The sequence below is a fragment of the Cavia porcellus genome, unplaced genomic scaffold (genome assembly GCF_034190915.1).
Source record: "Cavia porcellus strain 051 isolate PalLab524CR breed Dunkin Hartley unplaced genomic scaffold, mCavPor4.1 scaffold_29, whole genome shotgun sequence".
NCBI classification, from domain to species: domain Eukaryota; kingdom Metazoa; phylum Chordata; class Mammalia; order Rodentia; family Caviidae; genus Cavia; species Cavia porcellus.
Window position 1 is genome coordinate 11,913,643 of NW_026947512.1, and position 26,183 is coordinate 11,939,825.

Below are 26,183 nucleotides of genomic sequence, written 5' to 3' on the forward strand. Positions count from 1 at the left end.
CTTAACCATTTCACTCAGTGACCACACATGCTCCCATTCATCTCCTTACTGATCAAGGTATGGCAGGACTTCCAAATTGCTAGACAGGGAAAGAGCATCCTTGCTTGCTTTTGTTCATTTTATGTAAGTTTTGAATTGTGCTTTAGCTCAAATATAGAATGAATCCAAAATAGAGGGGAGGCAAAGAGTAAAGAGTTCACATGATAATTAATCAAAATGCTTCTAACGCTCCCTTGATTATTGGAAACAGACAAGTTTTCTTAGTTTAATATAAGGGAAGGTGATAACTACAGCATTTCTACAAAGATAAGTGCATATTGTTTCTGAGTACAAAGCAGTTTTCTTAGAGAAGCATTTCTAGTTTTACCTGGGGTAACTGAGGACGTCTTTCTTGAATACTATATTTGACCCAGGCCATCACAGCATTGAATACTTGTTCTTCACTGCGAACATTTAGCTCATCACTAGATATTATATCAATGAGTTGATTGGCTGGAAGTAACATGAACTCTTCACTCTCCATTACCTGTTCAAAATTAGGTCAGAATAAAAGAAAAAAAAAAAAACTATGAGTGTATTTATTATTTTTTTTTTAGGATATACTGCAAAAACTCTGCTCCACAGTGGTGCTGAAGTTTATGCCAGAGGGAAAATTTAAAAAGACAAAAAGAAAAGCACAGACGATGCAATTAAAATCCAGCAAATATACTTGTGATTTAAGCAATTTAAGAAAAATAACATTTTTCCTTATAAAGATCAAAATAAAAATTCATATGTTGCCACATGTACTCTTTTTAAAGGATTATTCAATAAATATAAGTACATAAAATACACTAATTTCAAATGTATGTTTTAAAATATATTGATTTTACACATGAATGCCATTGTACTTACCACATAAAGTTTGTTAAAATAATATCCATATTTCTGCCTAATAAAAATGCTGATCTCTATTTTTTTCTTTGTCTTTTTGAGATAGGGTCTCATTATGCAGTTCAGGCTGGTCTTGAGCTCACTTTGTAGTCCAGACTTGTCTTGAACTTGCAATGATCCTCCTGCCTCAGCATTCCAAATGCTAGGATTACAGCCACCACACCCAGCCTAATCTCTATTTCTATGACCTAAAGGGTTTCTATTGCCTTTAAACTCTGTTTTATATAAATGTGAATATCCTGTGTCCCATATTGATTTTTGACTCAATTTGGATCTCATTCACTGAGCATGTAACCCGTTTATATATATGATAACTCACATCTATCAATTTTCTTACGCTAATTTTAATGCTTCCTTGCCACTTTTCACTTGCTAATTTTTCTTGGCTTTTCACTTTTCAACTCCAAAACCTGGGAAAACATTTAGTCTATTTTTGTTCTCAAATCAGTGACAAATTGACTATATGAACTACTATATGATGTAATGAATTACGATATTTTCCAATTCAGTATATCAAACAAGGTCTTGTCTACTTTTCTTCCTGCACTATCAGTATTAATACTAGGGACAACTTTTTAGTTTTTTCCTTTGTAGTTAAACAAGAAAAATGAAACTGCACCATTTTCCAGTTTCGTCAGGCTAACATTTAGAATGTGTTTACTGCACCTGTCCTGTCCATAGTGACACAGTATCTTTATTGTACATACATCTGGTTTAACAACATGCATTTTTAACCCCAAGACAATAAAACAGTATTTGCCCAATACATTCACTATTTGGCATGCCTTTTGACAGTTTAAAACTACATACACAGAAAAATTTAGATTTAGCTTTAAAATCTGTTTTTGTATTTACTTTTATTATCCTACATGTTACAATTTTAAATTTCATGCTTCTTACTTTTAATGCTATCAATTCTTTTGTACAATTTTCTTTTCTTTGAGACAGGATTTTGCTGTGTAGTTTAGGTCAGCCTCGAACTCACGACAGTCTTCCTGCCTCAGTCTCTCAAGTGCTGGGAATATAGGCATGTGCCACCATGCTAGCCTCTTCAGTTATTTTAAATTTCTGTTTTCTGTTGGGTACAGTAAATCACTCAGAAAAATGTCAGAGAAGATTCTTGGCTGATATATTTTCCTAGTCCCTGATATCTGAGAATGTATTCTACTTGCCTTCATTCAGAAATAGTAATTTGACAGGCTATAATTCTCGGTGCAAACTTATTTTCCCTTAAAATCCTGTAGAAGGCTGGGGATTTAGCTCAGCGGCTTAAGCGCCTGCCTAGCAAACACAAGCTTGTGAGTTCAACCCCGGTTCAAAAAAAAAAAAAAAAAAAAAAAAAGGAAAAAAAAAAGAAAAGGGAAAAAATGATTAAAAACTCTGTAGATATTGTTTTATTGTCTACTGTCATTTAGAATTACAAGAGAAAAAAATCTGAGGTCAGCCTGACTTTTGCCCCTTTTAGAGGTAACCTGCTTTTTTTGTCTGGGTATTTGTGAGATCCCTCCCCCAACTTTAATCCTTGAAATTAAAAAGTCACCATAATATGTCTAGCTGTCATTTTCTTTTCACTAGATTTTAAAGGTACACTATGACTCTTGTGTAAGGCTACTTGGTTTTTCAGCTCTGCAAAATTTTCTTCAAGTAGTTTCTTAATTATTGTTTCAGGTTCGCTTGTATTGTACTGTTTCAGGTGTTTCCATTATGTATAAAATGTATTTCTTGGACTGATCTGGGAGGTCTTTTTGAAATGTAGTTCAAGCTGGCCTGGAGCTCACTATGTAGCCTGAACTTGCCGCAATCTCTTAAATGCTGGGATTTAGGTGCATGTAAAATACCTGGTTTTTCTTTTCTTTCTTTTCCTCTTTTTTAATCTTCTTTAGTACTGGGGATCGAACTCACAACCTTGTGCTTGCTTGCTAGGCAGGAGCTTACACTGCTGAGCTAAATCCTTGCTTCTTGGTTTCTCTTTTCTTATCTTGATGCCTTTTTCTCTGCATTGTGAAAATTTCTGTTGTTTTGCATACTTCAGTAATTTCATTTTGTGGTCAATTTAGTTTACGCATTTATTCTCTCAACTCCCAGAAACCTTCCAAGTGCTCTAACATTACTTTATTACTCAGCACCTCTGTAATGTCCTCTACTGTAAGCTTTTTAGCATTTCTAGCACTTTCATGTACACTAACTGATCCATTTGTTTCAAGAGGAGGCAGTTTCTTGATTACTTAGCACTCTTCTGCATTATGGTATTATGGTCTTTTTAATGGCTCTTTTTTGCAATGGAGTCCAAAAATTAAAGGAAGTCTTCCAAAATTCATATTTAACACAAGCCAAATTGACAACACCAAAAAGTCAGGAAATGTTTTCAGAAGAATACAGTAGTTGATAGAAGGGCAATGTTAGGGCAAAAATACCAAAATATCAGTTTACAAAAATATTAAAGACATCAGTGTCTCTGCAAGCATGAATATAACCAGAGAGAATTAGACCAATGAAACCTTTAAGGTCAATTACACCTTTTTATGGCGTAAGTCTTCAAATTATCTGAGACTTCCTAGGGTTCAGAAAATTCACTAGCAACCTTTAATTTTAGCTGAGTGTCTTAGTGACTTTCTTATCACTGAGACACAAAACCCAACACTCACAACTGATAGGAGAAAAGACCTATTTTGGCTCAGTTTGTAGAGATTTTAGTCCATATTCTGCTCAAGACAGGGTGGCATGGCAGAGGGGCACTGCTCATGCATAGCAGGCAGGAAGCAGAGAGTGATTAAGGTAACAGGGAGATAGGCCTTTCCATGTCACCGCCCCCTCCATGACACACCGCCTCCAAACAGGCAAAATACACATCAGTGAACGAATCTGCTGATGAGTATGAGGTCCATGATCTAATTACCTCCCCAAAGCCTCACTGATGACCCCATTAGACTTTGGAGAGGCATCTAGACATAAATCATAAATAACACTGAGGTTTCTTAGGCAACTTGGTAATTAAAATAGTTGCATTTTACACACTCTGGCATAGCTTTCAGATTTAGCATATACGTTTAGACAATTTATACTACAAATTATTTGCTGCTTGGACTTTACATTTAAGTAGGAATACTGCATTTTACTTGGCAATCCTATATTGGTGGGGTGCAGGGTGGGCTATATCAAGAGCCACATTTGGGGTCCAGCTCTGTTAAGTGTGCTGGTCTTCACAGCTTGCACAACTTTATCACTGGCTGCATTTACTTACCCTTGTTTTCCAATTTCTTCACTTAAGTACAAGTGGAGGCATTTTCTTGATTAATTAGCACTGTTTCTTCTTAACTCTGGTGTTACAATCTTTTTAACGGCTATTTTAGCAATGGGGTTCAAAATTTAAAGAAAGTCTTCCAAAATTCATATTTAAATCTTATCAGAGTATATATTCTTCCAACATTAAAAATCAAATATTATATAAGTGGCTATGAAAACCAAGTTTAAAGCTCATGAACAAGTCACTGTGATACTAATATACCTAATGGAAACATGCAATGGTAGGAAGACATGAAAACGTGTGAGGAAGTATTTGGCACTAAGCGAGAAGAAAAAGTAAAAACAAGTAAAAAGGAAAATCACTCTTGATAGACAGTCTGGTTAAAATGGCACTTCTCTTTTTTCCATCAACAAGAAACATATAGTAGTGATATCCATCACAGTCAATCTAGCACTGAAGTCAACCCTTTCACAAAATGACCCAGTTAATAATGCTTCAAAACATGTTCTTAGATGAGTTTAGAGGAGATCTGAACTTTAAGCCCCATGTGACTATGTAATGGGCTTACTTTGCTTCCTCAGGTGAGTGTGGATGCTATTTCAAGAAGAGAGAAAGCTGAAAATGAACAGGAATGATATGCAAGTCAACTAGTTAGGCTAACAGAAGTATATGCTGAGCTTAGCAGTGCTGGGTTAACGACAATTTTAAAATTCAGACAAGAGATCAATTTTAGACAAAAGTAACACTATGAATTAATTTGGACCTAATGAAATGGAAGGAAATTAAATATTTACTTCTGAAAGGAATTTAAGTAAGTGTTAAATCCCAAATGGTGTCCCTTTTTTTGCACTTACAAGAAGTCACTCTAGTACATGATGAAAGGTGAAGTTTCTGCACTAGGAGTCTATCATGGCATACTCACTTTGAAGGTAAAGCTAGAATTAGATTCCTGAACCTTTTTTTTTTTGTCTTTTTGAGACAAGGTCTCCCTATGCAGTTCAGGTTGGCCTTGAGCTCACTTTGTAATCTAGGCTGGTCTCCAACTTGCAGCAATCTTCCTGCCTCAGCCTCCCGAGTCCTGGGATTACAGGTGTGTGCCACCACACCTGGCTTGACCTTTTCTACTATTAAGAATGTTCTTCTGATATCTGTGAGTATCTTAGATCCTAATGTTGTGATTAAAGCAGGATATATTAACAATCAACTTTATTTTAAATGTCATGTTCAATGGGTTTTGATAAGTTATGTGCTTATGAGTAATTGTGACCACAATACCATCATCCCAAGAGCCTAAGGCAGTGCTTTTTTCGGGTGGCTCTGAAGATAGATGCATACGAGTCTGAATACACCCATAAACCCAGTGCTAATAGCTCCATCAGCTTGAGGGACAAGGAAAATTCTTTTTTGCAAAAGAATGTAAACAGGAATATGGAATTTTAAAAAAATCACCACTCTGCAATCATCATAGTAGGTGCTCAGGAGTAAAGGAATCTGAAAGGAGTAGAGCAGTGTTTGAGAATGAAGGAACTGTCAGTGTTAAGAAAAAATTTACACATCAGAATGACAAAGCAAATGGGCAAAATTTTAACAAATGGTAAATTTTGGTAAAGGGTGAAAGCTTTTATTTCTGCAATTTCTTATCAGTTTGGATTTTTTCAAATAAACTTTAAAAATCTTTTCAGTCTGACAAGTATCTTGTTTTGATACTGGATTCTTTAATTGTAATGAAGCTGGGCATTGTTTCATAAGTTCCTCATCTATTTGAAATTTCTTAGCTTGCTTATTTTTCATTACTTACTGAATATGATACTGATCTTCAGTTTATGGTAGTTTTTATTGTTTAAATAAGGAAAAAATTTACACTTTTTTCTAATTAAATTTATTATTCTCTTTGGATTATATCCTGCTAAGATTTTCACTCCTACAAAATTAATGCTATCTTTTAGAACTTTTAGAATTTTTTTAAAGATTTATCTATTAGAAATTTAATCTGTTTAGGGTATAATTTCCTCCACACTGCCATCTACCCTAATGACATTCATTAAATAATTCTATTTTCCTCCACTAGCTTGAAATGCCTACTTCTAAATTCTTTTCAAATGCCCCAATCTGTTCCTTTTGTCATACCAAAATGTTTGTAGTGTCTTAATATTTATAGGGCCTTTTGCCCCACTACTAATTTTCAGAAGCTTCCTGGTTATTTTAGAATATGTAGCATATAAAACATTTTACATGTTTACGCAACTGAATGTGTCTTTTCCCTTATGGTTTATAGATTATATCCTGCTTTAAAAGGATTAGGCTGGGGCTGGGAATGTACCACAGCTGCACAGTGCCTGCCTGGCAAAAACAAGGTCCTGAGTTTCACTCTTGGTACAAAAAAAAAAAAAAAAGGATTAGGTCATGAGTTAATTGTTGACAACTCCTAAAGTTCATTTAATTATTTTATTGTACATCTTAGATACACATAATAACATATATCATAGGGAATTTGTACCTAACACGATATATCTTGCTACTTTTTTCCTCTCTCCTCTCCCTCCTTTTAACCTTGTTTCCCTTCTTTATTTACAAAGGCTTTGCTTCCATCTTTTCCTCCTCTTCTTCTTTTTTTGTCTTTTCTTTCCTTTCACCTTCCCATCTCCCTTTTTCCCTTCTCATTTGAACATTTTCCTCCTATTTCCCAATATCCACTATGCATTTTGGTCTTTATTTATACTTTCAGTTTCTCACACCAGAGAAACCATGCAATACTGGAACAGGCGTGTCCAGCTCATTTTTCTTAAGAGTATGGTCTCAAGGTGCATCCATTTACTTAGAAATGTCTCGAGTTTATCCTTCTTTATGGCAGAGTAGCACTCTATTTTATAAAAAACCCCACAGTCTCTTTATCCATTTATTGGTAGATGAGCATTTGGGCTATTTCCAAGATTTAGTTGTTATAAACTGTGCTGCTATAAACATGGGTGTGCTTGTACCGCTGTGGTATGATGCTTTCAAGTCTTTTGGGAAGATACCACGGAGGGGAGTATCTGGGTCAAATGGAACCGCTAAGTTTTTTTTTTTTTCGAGATAGGGTCTTACTATGTAGCCCGGGCTGGCTTTGATCTTGAAATGTAGTCAAGGGTGGCCTTGAACTCATGATCTTCCTGTCTCAACCTCCCAAGTGCTGGAATTAAAAATGCATAATTTTGATAACTCTTAAATTTTAATCTCAACTTTACCTCTCTTCTAAGGTAGAGATTCCTATAGTCAGCTGCCTGTTCAATATCTTTACTTGGGTATTTCACAGCTATTTCAAGTGCACATATTTGTATCCACAAGTGCTCACTAGAGAAAGATTAAATATAGGATACATAAACATGTAAGGATTCACCAGCCAGGCTTACAGTGGCTACCTGTGGAGTCAGGAGTGCAAAACAGCCGTTTGAAACCTGAGGAACCACAGGCTGCAGTCGAAGGTCAAAGGCCTGGAGTCCTCTGTGGGTCCCACGCAGGGCTGCCTCAGCAGGCCCAGGCATCTGTGGGGAGGCCGAAGGTCTCTGCTGACAGAGCTGAGGGTGAAAGCGAGCGCGAGCTCTCCAAGAAACAGAGGCGAGACTTCTTCCTGCCCCTTTTTACTCCATCAGGCAGCAAGCTATGGCGGTGTCACCCCCCCCAGGGGGGTCTTCTGTCTTCAGCAAATCCCTTCAGCCACACCAGGACTATGCTGATCTAGTCAGCTGCGCATTTCTTCAAGGTGACACAAGTTAACTACCACAATACTAAAAACAGAGGCCCTCTGGTTCACCTTGTCCAGGTGTCCCACTCTCCATTATTTGTCATACAGAGTCCCGGGAGGAAGACTGCTGAGACAAACCAGCGCGTCATTTTGATCATACCACCAAGTTTCCTTCCACAGGGTTGTGGCGATTCGTATTCCTACCACCGTACACCCACTTCCCAAAGGCCTTGTCTGCAGGGTACACAGGCTTTGAGATATCAGCAACCTGACTGACAAACAACGGTGCTTTGGCACAGGGTATGTTTTAACATGTGGTTCAGTGTGAACAAACTTCAGCACTTGCAGATGTTTACAGGCAATTTGAATTTTTTTCTTTACTGCTCTTTTTTCAGTTAGCTCACTGGGCTAGTTATTGATCAAAAGGAAGTCTTGAAAGCCAGTTTTGATGGTGCACACCTGTTATCCCAGCACTCAGAAGGCTGAAGTGCGAGAATCACTGCAAGTGCAAGACCAGCCTGGGCTACAAAGTTGATTTCAAGCCAGTTTGAATTGCATAGCAAGACTATCTCAAAACAAAACAAAAAAATTCTTGAGATATTAAGATTAACCTTTCTCTGTGATATGAACTGCAAACATATTCCCTCAGTTTGTCTTTAACTTTTGTGTAAGCAATGTAGCTTTGTTCCACCATGTAGAAATTCTTTTTTTTTTTGAGATAGGACCTCACTGTACAGTTGAAGCTGGCCTTAAACTCACTATGTAGCCCAGGATTATAAAGGAATTGTTTCATGTCATCTAGTATTTCCACGGTTTCATTTTATATGCTTAAATCTTTGATCTACTGGAGGTTATACTGGTAGATGTGAAAAACGGACCATGCTTTTTTTAATTTAAACTTTTTGATAGTTTCCTATTATTTTTTGATTAAATCTTAAATTCTTCACATCATTTATCAACTGTCCTTTTCTTCCTGTGAGAACGTCATATTACACCCTCGTCCTAGCTCTTTGGGTCTCACTTGGGTTTTTTACTTCTTCACATCAGTCATGCTTGTTAATGTCTCAGGATATTCTATGAGCTGTTCCCGAATCAAAGTTAATCTTTTTATATACCTTTAAATCATTCAGGGATGCTTCTCAGTAGCACTACTGAGAGTTAATTACATTTATGATTATGCAATCATTAACTAGATTTGTTAGATTACAAACTCCATGAGTAGAGACTTCGGGTTTCTCTTCACTATTATAACAGCCCATATTCCCAAGCACATGGATAAAACATAGTAGCTTTACAAATACTTGTTAATGGATAAGTGAAAAAGACTGAGTTACTATAATTCTTTTAATATCATCTGAATTCATTTTTTATGACTATTTCACCAAATAATCTCGAGTATAATTTAATCTCAATAATCCATATAATCAGGAAGGAAATACTTTATGCAAATAACTGATACCAGCTATCCTAATAGGCACAGATCTTGTGAATTAATGAACTGTATTTTTGCTTATACAGTAGTCTTTTATGAATATGGCTAGGGAGAAACAACTTTCGCTGAGCGAACATAAAATTGGCTTTTAAAATAAAAGCCAGGCTTAGAATTTATCATATTTTTGGGTAACATTACGAGTTAGAACTAGCTGTAAATATCCAAGCAGAAGTTATTAGAATGCAAACCCGTACTGATCCTATGAAAAACAGGTCATGAATGCATTCAAATCACCAAGCACAACTCACCTCCTGAAAGTTATGTTGAGTGAACTTGTCTGCTATCCTGAGCAACTCACGGCAAGAGTGTGTGTCTGCAAAAGCCCGAATGCCCAGACAGTTAGACGGATCCAACTGTCTCTTTAAGAATTCACAGCAAGCTTCCTGTATTTCTGCTAGCTGCAGGAGACAAGCAGCTGGCAAGAGGGTCTGCACATTGCCTTCTTCCACCGTTATCTGAGAGGTATAGGCAAAGTCAATCAGCAGTTCCATAGCCCTCTCGTCTATGTCTCGGATCACCACTTCTGTCTGGCGACTCTCTGCCAGTTCTCCTGTAAACATGGCTCGGAAGTAGGGACTGCAGGCCGACAAGATGACTCGATGTGCGTAGATCTTCTTAGCGCCCACAACTAACACCACGTCGCATAGCTCCCGGTGCTTCCTCAGTAGGTTAATCACTTCCAAGGTTTGCCGAGGATGCTTGTCTGAGATATAGGGCATGCGGGCAGGTTGGGGAACCCCTTCCGGCAGTTTGTTGGGGTCTCCAAGGGTGCAGCGACTTGTTACATCCATTCCAGTCTCTCCTGGTCGAATGCTGGTACACCTACAGGAATGAGGTGGGAAGGAAGAGAAGGTAATATTATTAGAAGTTCTCTTTCGCCCTGCGCTCCTAAGTCCACAGGTAAGGAAACCTGCAATCATGGAAAGAAAGAACTACTTACCCAAACAGCTCCTTTTCTGGTAACTCTAAACTCTCTAAACGTCTTCAAAGCTTCTTAAAGGATAAATGATATTAATTCTAAGAGCACTCTCACTATACAATCTCATAACATAAAGGATGTATTTTTTTATATCCCAGAAATGTCACTGTCTTGGGTCACATCTCCTACAACAGTAGTAATTTATAAAAAACATTTACAAATGATTTTCTCTGCATCAACCAGATCTATATTTTTACATATGGCTTAATCCAAATCTTGATATTTATTAATTTTCTGAAACAGCTGATGCTTCATTTTCACTGGGTGATACTTTACATTTTTCTTTTCTTTTCTTTTTTTTTTTTTTTGGTACCGGGATCGAACTCATGATCTTGCACTTATCAGGCAAGCACTTGAGCTAAATCAAGTTTATGTTTTTCTAAAAACTTTTAAAGCCACTGTGTAGAGTTCAGCACAAAATTTATACAATATAGCTCCTTTTACATGAAAGCATCAGAAAGAAAATAAGCCAAAGTCGAAAAAATTAAGTTTATATTTAATACTATATTTCCTGGACTCTATAAATTTTATTATTTAATAAAAATTAGAAATCATCTAAATCTGGAATCAAAGCAACTTGCCAGTTACCAGGTAAAGCAACTGTAATCAGGTGTCACTGTTCTATACTGGAATTTTAGCCACATTTCTTGAAATAAATCGGTATCTGGATTTATTAATTTAAAATATTTGTTTTATTTTTATTTTTTTGAGACAGGGTCTCACTGTTGGGTTCAGGATGGACTTGAACTCACTATGTAGCTCAAACCAGCCTTGAACTGATCCTCCTGCCTCAGCCTCTCAAGTGCTGGGATTATAGAGATGTTCAACCATACCCAACATAGTATTAAAATTTTTAAAGACAAGAGAGACCAATGTGACAGCTCCTTATGTTAGAAAATGACAGTTACTTGGGATTTGGAAACGGTTAACTTAGAAAAACATTTTACTCAAAATGATATGGAATTCATTTAAAAAGGTTTTTCATTTATTCAAATAGTTTATGTGACTGTCTCAAAACTATACAGCTAATTACCATTATTCAAAGAAATAAAAAAAATCAAAATCACAGGTTATATAAACAGAAGTGTGTAACCCCAATGCTATGGATAATTGCTGAGGATCAAACAATTCAGAAGATCCTTTGAGCCAATGAAAGGAAAGCTTAGAATCAAACTTTGACTATGATACTGAAGAAAATTGAGTATTAACAAATATGTGTTATATTTTTAGTTAGCAAGAAAAGTTTTGAGTAACTTTGAGTATTTTTCTAAAAAGTTGTTGAGCCAACTGTATGTTTTATGGAAGAAGTGTGATAAATAACAATAAAGGTAACTATAATATTTTGTTTCTAAGAAGGAAAGGAATCAAATAAGATATCTGAGAAACCATTCAGAGAGAAATTGATGGTATGAAAAGTTAAAATTCCAGGGCTGGTGATATAGCTCAGCAGCACAAGTGCCTGCCTAGCAAGCGAGAGGTCATGAGTTCAATCCTGAATACAAAAAAAAAAAAAAAAAAAAAGAAAAAAGTTAAAATTTCTTCCCCACATAAATCTGGATGGAGTCAAATTGTAAGAATCTTAAAATATTTTATTGTATCAAGATCTTTTTTTTTTATTCTTTCCCCCTAAGTCTAGTGGCTCTGACAGCTGTGTCTCTAGCTCTTCTGTTATAATTCTGATATTTACTTGAGAGTATTTCTAGCAACTGTTAACAAAAGGAGCCTCTAGAATCAGAGGTACTTGGCTTGAAACTGTATTACTGACAGTTGCTGGAAAAGTCTTTTATCTTCTTCTTTTTCTTTTTTTTTGGTGGTATCAGAGCTAAATCCTTGGCCCTCACTTATCTTCTTGATTCCTAGTTTCTTTAGCTCTAAAATGTGTATCTACTCCTAAAATAAAGGTAAATGAGAGAACACACAGTACTTGTTACACATTAATCATTTTAAATTATAGATACTGAACTAAAACTATCTATACTCCTTTTAAATACGATGGTTATGCTTGTCCATATAAAAAATTCAACCTAATTTAATATGCTTCAATTAATATTTAAGTGAATTTTAAATTAATTATAATTCTGCAAATCTGGATATGATCTCAGAAATTCTTTCTTTAGTTTATAAAAAATAAAAAGTGCTCTATCACTGAGCTATATCCCCAGAACTTTATTTTGGGACAGAGCCTTGCTAATTTGTCTGGACTGGCCTTAAACTTATCTGCTTGAGTAGCTAATACAAATACGCATCAGCATGCCCAGAAATATTTACTATGTTAACTCTTAAGAGTCTCTAGATTAAGATTTTGTTAAATTCATTTAGGTCTATAAATATCACACAGACAACAACCTCATTTAGAGGAACTACATATATCAAATTACCAAATCGGTATGAAACAGTGAGGCTTTCCCATATTACAGAAGAAATGTGTAAGTATATAAACATTCTTTAATGTTTAAATAGTTTTCTAAAATTTTATTTTCATATTGGGTATCTGGAGGTTTGGATTTTTCTATCATAAGAGTATCATAAACAGACACAAGATTTACTTGGAAAATTTAGCTCCTCACAAGAAGCATTAAAACATGAGACAGCATAAGAAAATAGCATGCATTCCATTAGTTACATATGCTGCAATGTGTGAACATACATAAATTTTATATATGTACTTACATATATTCATATACTTGGTTCCCTTTGTAACCTGCAGGTTATATCAAAAGTTTAAGACTATAGATCAGGCTAAATTCTTATGATCCTGAGCCATAAGGGCTGACAGTTACAAGGAAGAGGAAGGAAAAGAACATCTCTTTTCTTTTGGGTTACTCTAAGATTTGTTGTTGCTATTGTTTTGGGTGTTTAAATAAATACTTTAGGGGAACTTGGGGAATTACTTGTATATGTCACTGTAGAAATCTGCTGTTAGGTATTTTCCTTATATATAAGTATGTGTGGCCAAATTGTGTTAAAGAACACACTCTTTTTTTTTTGGTAGCAGAGATTGAACTCACGACCATGTGCTTGTAAGGCAGGCACTTATGCCACTGAGCTAAATCCCCAAGAAAACACCGTTTAGAGGCTGCAGTAATTGTTTGCTGTTAAAAATGATCTGATTAGCTCAGTGGCTCAAGTGCTTGCCTCTGGTAAGTGCAAGGTCGAGAATTAGATCCCCAGTTCCAAGCAAACAAACAAAAACTATTCCTCAAAAATGACCTGAAGAAAAGTGGGGGCAGGTCTGTAAACTACTCACATTTGGTGAACAGTGCATTATAGGATTTACATATATATGTAAATTTAACAAATTGATGCTCTGCTTAATGTGAAAAGTGGTCTTCTTTGCTTGTTACTCAATTTGAAGAGTGGAGATCTAGATGTAGAACAGGATAGATGACTGGATCATCTAGCCTAGTATCTCCCTTTTACAAATGAAGAAACCAGTTTGGTCAATTGAAGACCATAACGCTTTCTGTAGCACAGTAGGTATCCTGAAGCTTTTGGATAAGCCACAGAGATCTCCTGAGGTGTGTGCATATTTAATAACTGCAATGCCTCAGAGTTCTGGGTAGGAGGGCAGAGTTTGTAGGACACTTAGCAATTCAAATAAAGGGTTTTTTTCCTTATTGAGTATCCAAGTTGTTTAAAAGCCAAGGAAATTGCACTAAAAAAAATACAGGTTGTTTGGATTCAGTTATTATGAAGAACTTTATGAATTAAATACCAGAAAAACCAAGTAATTTGGAAAAAGGCTCACAAACTGAATTTTAGATTTAAGAAATAAGTATAACAAAACTGAGCTTAAATCCTCCCTCTTCTAGCTAAAAATAACCAGGATGGTAAGAAATTTTCAATATTATCTTTATTTCTAAAATGTAGTCAAGAGTTTGTTACCTTTAAAAAAGTTATTCTAGCTGACAAGTTCTTATTTATATGTGGAAACGTGCTAACCCCCGGTAGAAGTCACAGCTGAAATTATTGATGAGCAACTAGAACTAAGATATTGAGGGTGGGAATATTCCTCAGGGTAGTATTACAGACAGTGAAGTCAGGCAGAAATATTCCAGGCGCCCTAGAGACAGTCCGTGCAGAAGATGAGAACCTACTACACCTATGGCTGAACGCACATCTGTCACGGGCCAAGCCTCAAGAAAAAGATGAAATGACCAGGCCTGAATGCCTCCCCAAACGACAGGCAATAAATTAGTGATTCTACCGTAATTGGTATCACCTGGTCCACTAAGTCTAGCCATCAGTTGCCCAGGTGGGTGACCAGGATCTCCTGAGCCATCCTTTCCTAAAATGCTCGTTACTTTCCACTTCTTGCCATGTGACCTGCTTCCCCAGTGGATCAGTATTACGTAAGCAGCTCCACTTGTAATCTTACTGGTTGATCTTACTTTTGACCCACATCATACCTACCTCGTGATGTTTTCTTTTTTTGAGAGAGAGTCTCACAATGTAATTCAGACTGGATGTGGACCCACTTTGTTGCCATAAAGAAGGATATGCTCCAGTTACTTGTAGGAAAATGAATGAATCTTGAGACCACAATGTCAAATGAAATAAATCAGACACACAACCTTAAATAAGTTTCCCATAGCTTCTCTTATACGAGAAACCTAAATTATAAATAAAGAGCAAAGTAAAAGATATTAGGAAATGAGAAATAGATCTTTTGCAAATGGGAAGGGGACTAAGACATGGAGAGAAGGGGAGGGGAAGGGGAATGGAAAAAGATGTGTTGTGTACATGTACCAACTCCCCATGAGGAATATAATCATTAAGTACTATAAATATGTACTAATAAAAGTAAATGACAATGCTAGGGTATTAGAAGTCTCCTGGAAAGGAGAGGAAAACCTAATAGAAGGACTTTCTAGGAAGAACAAAATGCACATGTACTACAAAGGCATAATGTGAGAATGAGAAAATAAGTTTTTCCTTTCTCCAGTAGCAACTCATTTTTCCAAAGTATGTATTTATAGATAAAATTTTTCTATAGTGCTCTCACCCTACAGGTGAGTCTATATTCTACAGTACAAACTGCTCAAATTCCCAACATCTGGTTACAAAGAGTATTGTTTATGTTTGACAATTTAAAGACTGAAACATAACGCTGAGCAGTTAAAAGCTAATTTTACCACCCACATAAACCATCAGGCAAGCTTTTACCAACAGTGCTAAACTGCCTTGTAGGCAGCAGATGCTAGAAGAATAAATTATATGCTTAAATGTGGTACAATCAAGTTTCTTTTAAAAAATCACCATTAAAGTCAGAAAACCAATTTAAAAATGCCTGTAATATTGGTATTAAGTGTTACAGTGCTATCATTGCAATTCTGATTGTATAAAATTAACACTAATTAATTTGAGATACTATTGAACTGGGATATTTTTACTTTACCTAGATACAATGTGAGTAAGCGAATGTCTACGTATCTTTTCAAAGTATACCATAGCAAAACGCATATATGCACTGTGCTATTACTGCATTGGTGTGTGGGTGTGTAGTCTATTATGTAGTTCTCAATGAATAAATTTTTCTCCTTGTCAAAATAAACTATGTCCTCCAAACTCTTATGTAGTTCTCATGAAAGAATACTAGGTTTGTAGCCAGGCAAACATAGGCCAAACCTAGGTTCCTCATTTATTAAGTATAAGCTTGAGAAAATTACTCAATCTCTCTGATTCTTAGTGTATTACATTATGTGGGAATAACTGTACTTACATCACAAGGAATGACAATGCTGAGATTTGTCTGAATGTAGCTGCTCTGACACCAACTTCTGTACGTTATTAACACAAGCTATGTTGGGCAACTGGACTGAGTATTTGAAATAGAAATGACATTGGCAATTTGGTCTATGTGGCTTTTATTCTTAGATGGAAATAAAAACAAGCCCCTAGCCACCCAATTGGAATATGCTACTTTTTAAAGAGAATAATGAGAGAGCACAAGAATAGGAATCTTCAGGAGGTTGAGAGGTTGTATTTGATTCTGGAAGTTGCATTTAATTCCCCCATGTATCTGCTTTTTATATTTGTAAATGTGTAGTTTCTTTGTGACGAGTCTCACTGTGTAGTTCAGACTGGCCTCAAACTCACAGTGATCCTTCTGCCTCAGCTTCCCAAGTGCTAGGATTACAGGCATATATTACCATGCACAGTATAAATGTTATGTTTTTAAAAATTAAAGCTCACATCTTCCATCACTCTCAGCATGTCCAAAGAGTCTTACTGGCAGAAAGTATTTTTTCTGTATGTTTTTTGAGTGCCATTGAAGGAACATTATAGTAAGAGACCAAGAAACAGACCGTGTTCACACTTTGCTACATACATACTCCCAACTTCATCCAGTTTGATGGAATAAATACTCTAAAAACCTGAAGGATGAAGCAATGAATTTTATGAAATGCTCCCTCAGACAGAGCAAAATCCTAGGAAAGGTTTTAATTAAAGGCTTGGGGGAGCAAGCTTTAGTGCCCATGTAAAAAATTAACTAAAAACTACAGGGTCTCAAATTATTTACTTTTTCCATCTGTGGGTTTCTATCTTAACACTGTACTAATGAAGTTATCAATATGAAGGGAAAGAAACTGAACTCAAATGACATTATTAACTTTATTTGTTAGGCTAATAAAGATATATTTTTAAGACTGAACAAGGTTAACAAACAAGGGGACAAAATAGAGCTTTTATCTTCTCCCTTCTCCATGAATTTTGGGAAAAAACTCTGTCTTGCTAGAATTAAAGGGGATCTTGAAAAGGGTGAGGGAAGGAAGACCGAAGGGAAGAAAGGCAAATGGGAAAAAAGAAGAAATAAGGCATATTATTTACAGGTACAAATTCTTTACGGTGAATGTGATCATTATATACGACAAATATGTACTAATAAAATTTTTAAAAAAGAACTAAGCAGGATAAAATCTGTTAATAATGCCAGCTGATTTTGTACTCTCCTAATACATATGAAAAGCATCATTTCAAGATAAATTCTCTTACTAGCATATTTTACCAACAGTTACCTCAAGCTTTAAAATAATTGTGATTTTATTCTTCTACCCTACATAGGCTACAGGGAAAACTAATGTCACCCAACTTCAAGAACAAATTTTCAATTTTCTTAAATCAATTATTTGACGGCATTTCTTTATCCAACAAGCTAAAGGAAAAAAACGTATATCCCATGATTCAGAGAGAGTTTCTTTTGATGGGCATTAACAAGGAAAAATACAGCATTGGTAATGGTGGTAAAGCATGGGAAGTCAATTCTGGGTTTGAAGAAGGTGACCCTGGAGAAAGAGAACAAATCTGAGTCCAAGATGGTGTTATCAAACTATTACATAAACCAACCCTGATGCCCAGCCTACCTCAGGCCTTATCTCCATACAACACCACTCAAATAAAAGGTTGCTGTATTAAGTGATTACATTAAGGCTTTGTGTTACTTCCAGCTGTGATAAGAAGAGATACACAGTACTATGTCTCTTTGCTAAAAGAGGGGGAGGACTAGAAAATGAATAAATATTGATGCAAAGAACCAAATGAAGTTTAAACACATACAGAAATGGAAGCAGAATTAAAGTGCACTCTTTCTCAGTTACTTTTGTCTTGCTGCTGAGACAAAATACTGGACAACAAAGGTAAAGGAGGAAAGGTTTATTTGGCTCATGGTTTGTAGGGGTTTCAGTCCATCTGGAGTGTCACAGAGGAGAAACAGCTAATGGCAGGTAGCAGTGAAGGCATCTAAGCAGCAAGCAGCAACCAACCAGCAACCTTTGTGTCCCTTATATCTTATCCAGGCTACTCAACCTTACGGCGGGTAGCACTCATACCCTTAATTTGAGCACTGGAGTCTTTTTTTTTTTAAGAGTAGAATATATTTATTAAGAGAAAGAGTGCTTTCGTCTGGAGAGACAGAAGGGGTCCCGGGCGGGTCCTGGCTTTTCTAGTGACTTTTATACAGTAAAACAATGAGTTCAAGGTGGGGTGAGACTGGGAGTTCACAAGGCAGATGGGCATAAGGTGGGACCTAACTATAGTTAGCCAATACGATCAACTGTTCAGGTAAAACATTACATTAGGAACAAAAGGGGAAGCAAGTCACGTAGAAAGTGGGCATTCTTACAGAGCTGTGACTCTTTCCTAGTGGGGTGGGAACTATTTAGGGTATCAATCCCAGGATGTTGGTGCATTTGTGTGGTCTTTTGTCTTGAGGCCTGGCCCACAGCAAGCAGCTGCCAGGTTTTGTACTGGCTCTATCGAGGACCTAGCCCTATTCACTGCCTATATTTCTAACTGGTTCAGCTGTCTGCAACAATCCCCCCTCTTAAGAAGTAACCCGAACTGCGGTGAGGGAATAACAGGCAATGACTGATCACTGATCTCGAACTTCTTCGAGCTGAACAGGGTCGCAGTTTTTGAACCGCAGTCAGAGGTACTTCTGCAGAGATCCTGTCTAGAGGCCCTTGATAGACACCAGCATTTTTATCTTGGACAGCTTTAAGTCTGCAGAGAAATACCAATTGTCTCTTTTTCAACATGGAAGGGTTAAACATCTTTCAGTGCTTCAGGATGCATTCCAGAGGAATAAGGGGCTTTGGCATTGTGTTGCCCATGTCTCCGTCCAGCGATTTCGGTGGAAGACCTCCAAATGATATAAGGAAATGAAACACCCAACCTACTATGTCCACAAGTTTGTGTTCTCTAAAATCGAAGAATGAATTTTAGGAACAATGGAGGTAAGAGTAGGATATATTTATTGAGAGAAAGAAAGCTTCTGTCAGAAGAGAGACTGAAGAGGTCCCTAGCAGGTTGCCCAGCATTCAATTCTTGATCCCAGCATCATATCCTAGATCCAGCCACCTCCAAAAAGCCCCACCTGTGAGGCTCCAGTGGCCATCTAGACACAAGCTATAACAACTCCATTCAAGAAGAAGAGTGCAGAGAAACAAAATACAGAAGAAATGGATTTAAAAGGGGAGATCAGAGAAAGGGAGTGGGAAGAGAAACATAATGAAGAAACAGATGCATCTATTTTGGGGAAGGAAGTCATCAGGAAGTCATACCTGATGGCATCTATATTTCCCTGTGAAATTAAAAAGTGGGAGAGCAGGTCATTTGCTGCCAGTGAGAGAAGAGGTGACGGGATCATGAGAATAGGTAAGGATGTGAAATATCTGCTGTGGGGAATGAGAAAGCAATGACTGGGGACTCAGAAATATTGTTGGATAACACTGCTTGTCCAAGTGATATTAAAGACTATATAAATATAATAGCATGAATTCCCCCATGGTTGGTTTTATTCAGCAGTACTCAACAAACCTAGATCATAGCATATAAATTTCTGCATTTATCTAGAGATGGGAAACGCCACACTGTAAGGAGGTGAGTGATGACTAGGGGGAAAAAATGAGGCTACATTGATTTGAAGAAGACATATAAGAGGCATTTGAGAGGCTTGAACAAGCTGGGTGTGGTGGTGCATGCCTGCAATCCCAGCACTCAGAAGGCTGAGGCAGGAGGATCCTTGAAAGTTCGAAACAAGCCTGGCTTACAGAGTGAGCTTAAAGCCAGCCTGAACTGCATAGAACATCTGGTACTTCGCTGCTTCTGTTTTTGGCATTTGCTTTTCTTGCTATTCTGCCCTCATTCAAATCTACAGTTTGAGGAGGCATCATCCTTGTATAGAAGACTCACATTTTTAAAAAAAGGTCTATCCCAAATCTTTCTTGCCTCAGACCAATGATCCAGTTACATGCAGACATTTCTATTTGGCTGACCTTTCCTCCCTAGTACTGAGAACTGAAGCTAGGTATCATGCATGCCATGCAAGTGTTCTATCATAGAATACATCAATAGCCAAGACAGACTAACCTTAAGGTGTTTGAAACAATCTATTCTTGGTTTATTCAGGCTTCTATATCTTGTTACATTTTTTGATTCACATTATGGAAGCATTCAGTCTTCTAAGCCAAATATTTGGAGTCAGTATATCATTATATTTTCCTCATTCCATGTTTATCATATCATTTTGATTTTACTATGAACGAATTCCATCCTCTTCTAGCAATGTCCATGGCCATAGATCTACCTTAGGTGCTCATCATCTTTCAATTAAATGATCACAATTCCTTTAATTTCTTTACCACAATCTCTTCCTTCTTTCCTATTCTTGTGTTTCTAAAGATCAGCCTAACACTCTGATCTATATAACAAGGTCTACTAGCTCTTGTTTTGTTTTGAAATAGGGCCTTGCTATGTTGTTCAAGCTGGCCTTCAATTCATTATAATGTAACCCAGCCCAGGCTGGCCTCAAAATTATGGTGATCCTCCTGCCTCAGCCTCTAAAGTATTGGAATTATAGGTGGGTGCCATCCTGCCTGGCTTCCACTAGCTCTTACCTACCTAAAGAATAAAGGCCAAACTCCCATGGTTACAGTCATGGCATATGACATTTTTTCCTGTTTCTATTTTTTCTCCTATATACCTTATATTCCAGATAAACTCAATGTTCTATATGTCAGACACTTCTGGGTCTTGGGTCTTGTTTGTTTTTGTTTTTGCATAAACTTCCATTTATGGTCTTTTTACTTCTTTTTTCCCCCCAGTACTGGGGCTTGAACCCAGGGACTTGTGTGTATTAGACATGTACATCTCCAGTTCTTAATTTCCTTCTTCAGAGTAAATTCTTATCCTTTTCAGAAGACCCGCTCAAATAGCACCATTGTGCTCCTCTCCTGGTAACCAGAGCAGAGGCACCCGCTTTGGGTTTAATCTCAGTTAAATATCCTGTAGTATGATGATATCTGTTTCTACCACTTTGTATATGAGAGTTTACAGGCACAGAACAGGCAGTATATAAATACTTGGTGAATGAATAATTTCTAATAAAATCACGCTGTCTAACTGATATAGTTAAGGAAAGAAGGAACTTTATAGATAAAAAATTAGAATACCATAACCATTTATAATTTCTTTGTGCTGGAATCTTTGAACTTTTAGTTCTTTATAAAATAGATGATGCATTGTTGTAAACTATAGTGGGACTTTTTTTTTCCTATCTAATTTTGGTATTCATTATCTAGCCTCCTTATATCATCTCCTCTTCCCCTTCCTCACCACTATACTATTTTCTACATCTATGAAATCATCTCTTTAGTTTCCATATTTGAATGAGAATATGGAGTATTCGTATTTCTGTTTCTGGCTTTTTTTTTTTTTTACATTTTTTTTTTCTTTTTTGCTTTTTATCAGTACCGGGGATCGAACTCACGGCCGCCTGCTTGCAAGGCAGGTGCTTATGCCACTGAGCTAAATCCCCAGCCCCTGTTTCTGGCTTTTTTCACTTAACACAGTGTCTTTTGGTTTTATCCTGTTGCTGCAATGATAGGATTTCATTGCTTTGGCTATAATATTCCCTTATGCACATATACTACATTTTCTCTGTTCATCCCCCAATGGATATCTCACTTGATAATTATCTTTGATGCTGTGTATAGTGCTGCAATGAACACTGGAATGCAGCTGTCACTTTGATATACCAATTTAATTTTCTTTGGATACAGATCCAGTGGTGGGATAAGTGGATCAAATGGCAGTTTATTTTTTAAAAATTTTTTTATGGAGAAAATATAAAACAAAATTTCACAGTAAAATAATAGGAGAATAATAATTGTTAACACATTGTTAACTTCAACGTAGTTACTCAGAGTACAAGATATGGGCATAAAAATTCTCTAATCCATATTAACATGAACCTTCCTTTTCAATGAACTAAAAGACATTAGTAGTATAACTACTTTGCATTTTTTTCTTTTCCCCTCATTTCTTTCCCTCTTTCCCTAATCTAGTTCCTTTTTCCTTCTGAACAATTTCTTCCCATTTCATGATATCCATTATAAATGTTAGACCTCATTCTTTCAGTTCATCGCCCCAGGGAGACAATACAATGTTTATACATGGGAGTCTGACTTATTTCACTTATGAGTATGGTCTTTTCTATTTACCTATAAATGAATGCAACTTCTGTATGGCTGAGTAGTACTCCATTGTATAAAAATATATCTTTTTTATCCATTCCTCAATTGATGGGCATTTGAGTTGTTCCCAAGGTTTAGTTATTACAAATTGTGCTGCTATACACATGGATGCATATATATCTCTGTGATATGCTATTTTTAAATTTTTTTTGAGATAAGGTCTCGCCATGTAGTTCAGGTTGCCCTCAAATTTGTGTCAATCCTCCTGAGCACTAGAATTAAAGGTGTGTGCTCAGCAGTACTTCTAACCTTAGTACTTTGAGGAAGTTCCATATTGCCTTCCATAATGGCCATCCTAATTGATATTAGAAGGAACTGATAATTACCTTGATCTGATCATTATACATTGTATACAAGTAATGAGTTATCACACTGTGCCCCATAAATGTATATAATCAAAATAATTTTGAATGGAAAAACCACAAAAAGAATACCTTTAAAAATATTCCCATTCTTTTCTTGTTCATAGAACCTTTTTGGGGGGGCAGGGAAAAGGTCCGCAGAAACTGTTCATTCAGTTACTCAGTAATCACTAGGTGCGAGGCGGTACAAACATCTGAAAACATACAGGACTCGGAGAGGTCACATTTTAATAGAGAGAGTGAAAGTGTACTCAAATAATCTCAATATAAACCATGACTTCTCATCCAAGCATTTGATGAGAAGCATTTAACATTTAACAGCAGCTGAGTACAAACCCAGCATTCCAGATGCTGCCTTCTGAGTTGCAGCAGCAAAAATGTTAGTGCGACAAGGAAAGGATAGGAAAGTGTAATCATAACTCAATGTAGGCATCAAGGGAAAAATAATGACCAGAAAGCAATGGTAGGTTACGCTTTGGCCAAGTGATGGATATAAAGAAAAAACTATAATTGAATTGATGGCACTAGAATTACTCAACATGATTTTGAATAACTATTATATAATAAAGCAAGAAAAAAACAGGGAAGTGATTAAGTGAAGAAATTATACAGAAATTACTAATACAGAAATTACTTATACAGAAATTACTAATAAAGCAAATGTAGTCCCACGTTCTGCCTTTCTGTCAAAACAATAAGCTCTTATTTTAGCATTATATAAGATATGGCACTTATGGTAGCCGAGGATGAGAAGCAATCAGTGACTTTTGAAATCATGTTGGATATTGAAGTGATGAAGTATTTAATATGTGTTAAGTTCTTTATGTACCTTACAGTCAAATATTATTTTTACCACAGGGTAAGATAAAGCTAAGACAATGAAGAGTTGTCACCTCCATAATGTCATTTCATTTGGAAATTTCATATTCACTAATTCCCAATATCCTGGTCAGATATATTATAGGAAACTAAGGTACAGAGGTGCACAGCTCAAGGTTAATTGATAAGTCAATAACAGATCTGGAAAAGGCCATGCATTCTAGTTCTTGAGTCTAGTTCTAAGTCATATCTTCATCATAAAACATTTCTTCCATTAAAAGGGTTTCTAAGCATTATCTTTGACTGTAAATAACAAATGATTAAATAGCTTTCAATAACTATAAAGTGAGTTTAAACATTAAATAGAAGTGTTCTACTTTTGTTTCAATAAGAATCTAGTCTCATCTGGCAGATCAGATGAGAAAAAAGCAGTACTAGGGAGGGAGTGTAATTGTCTATATTTCCCCACACACTTCTATTTTTTATATCTTTTTTATTCCTCAAAGTTTCTATACAGCAATACAGCCATGTTAATCAACAGAACAAATGTATTACTGAACATTAGTGAAATAACCAAAATCATAACTAGGCATGCAGTACAGTGTAAACGACAAATGAGTACTATTCTCTCTTTTTTTTTCATGACTATTGTTCTTATGTGGTAACAGAGTCATCAATGTTCTTGCAGGAATTAAAATGACAATAAACCAAGAGAGTATTATAGTACACTTTAAATGGTTATAAAAATTAGTATGCAAAAGGAAAATTTAAATGTTAAGAACTATATAAAATTTTAGAACAACTATCATTCATGTTAAGCAGAATTTACTAAGGTTTGAGAACCTTTGAAAAAAAAAATATGTATTTTAAGACAAGGTCTAGCTGTGTAGCCCAGGCTGGCCTCAAACTCACAGCGATCCTTTGGCCTGTGCCTCCCTGGTGCTGGGATTACAAGTGTGTGCCACTATGCCTTAAAAGTATTAAATGAAGCCTTGAATTATTACTTGCTGAATTCCAATCAGTGAAACCCATGGGTTTCTTCCTAAATGCCTACCTGCGCATTGGCTTTCCTTCCATGCACCATGAAAAGCACCCCTTACCACACTCTAAAGCCGAACCTAAAACAACAGAAAAGCAGTATCTTAATAAAAGTTTTTTTTCTGATTTTTCCAGCAACAACTTTTACAATTATTTAACTCATTTTGTCAGTAATCAAGAATTTTTTATTCTAATATACACAGGCCTTTTGCAGATGCAAACGCACGGTGGAATCTAGCCATTTGAAACGACCATCTGATCAAGTTATACACAGGTGCAAATTCTCTATGAATGTGATCATTATTTATATCTAAAATGTATCAATAAAATCTGATTATAAAAATAAAAATAAAATGACTATCTTACTCTGCATGCTAAAAACGATTTTATGTGACAGCGAGGGAAAGTGCACTGAATAGTTTAATTGCTAGGTCTGTCCTGTATCTTTTTAAAAAGTCCTTGGAGGTAATTTAATTTTTACCTCGTCAACAAGTGTATTTAAAAGCCATCACCTGATACCCATGACAATACTAATCTGACAGCTCGGATAAGGGAATACATTGGTTTAACAACCACTGTTAAGGCTGTTATTTTGTCCGAAAGTGACAGGAGCAGGAGGCGGTATCTGACTTTCAAAACAAGTAACTCCGCTTCCGACCATCTGGGAAGCCGGGAAGTAAGACTCTACCATAACACTCTCTACGATCCCTTCCTCAAGTCCCCGAAACACTGTTCACCACGCACTTGGCAGGATCTGGCCAAGTTTCCAGGGTTAAATGGCATGCAAAAGTAACCTATTTCCTTCCCCCAAATTCCAGGAGCTGTCTGGCTGGGGAAACTATCGGGGTGCGGACCCTACGTCCTCGGCAAGACAGCCCAGCACCTACTCCGATTTCAGGATAGGGTTGTCAGCCAGTGAAAGCGCAGTCTGATTCCCCGCGAGGCCCGGCTCCAGAGCCCTAAAAGCCTCTTTTCTGTGCCTACTGACGGGCGACCGACAAAGCACTGCCCTGATCCCATCAGACAGCTCTGTAACTTGGAATTACTCATTTGCAAAGCGAGACTTGGGGCGCTGCCTTCTGCCCACTGCGCTAAGACAGCTCACTTACTGGCTCTGACACTTTCTTCTCTACAGCTGCCTTCTCCGCCCTCTTCTCAGCCTCCGCCTCTGCCGCCGCTACCGCAAGCAGGATGCAGGTCTTGGAGCTATTTCCTTTCCCTGCAACCGCCCCTAGCCAGATGCCGGAAGTGGTCCTATGCCTAAATCCTTCCGGCCAAAACCTACATATTCCCGACTAGCCGTTCCGACGCGGCTCCGGAAGCAGCCGCGCCCTTTGCTGGGCATCCTGGTAACCTTAAAAGACTACTTGTCCTCAGATCCAATTTCTTGTACCTCGAGGATTCTTATTAGTTTACTGACGAACTGGCAGTATTTAAATACGGAAGCTTTTTCTATTCCTTTCTGTCCACCCCCAACAAAAGTAACAGAAAGGTGGGAATATTTATGGCAAAGCAGGAATTCAGATTTGTGTGTAACTGGTGTGGCTTCATCTGGCATAG

General features: G+C 36.8%; 1 protein-coding gene across 2 annotated transcripts in view; it reads right to left on the reverse strand.

The window, feature by feature from the left end:
* The window catches only part of Klhl20 (kelch like family member 20), a 45,078-nt gene extending 19,213 nt beyond the window's left edge, over positions 1-25,865 (reverse strand). The window contains exons 1-4 of one of the 2 annotated variants that reach the window (XM_003474643.5): positions 25,733-25,865; positions 24,640-24,703; positions 9,639-10,212; positions 368-526 (exon numbers count right to left, since the gene is read on the reverse strand). In XM_003474643.5, the coding sequence (XP_003474691.2) occupies positions 368-526; positions 9,639-10,212; positions 24,640-24,662 (756 nt within the window). In that variant the 5' untranslated portion in view covers positions 24,663-24,703; positions 25,733-25,865. The remainder of the gene's footprint in view (positions 1-367; positions 527-9,638; positions 10,213-24,639; positions 24,704-25,732) is intronic. The other variant, XM_013158017.3, reaches the window with a different exon arrangement.
* Between the last annotated feature and the right edge of the window lie 318 nt (positions 25,866-26,183).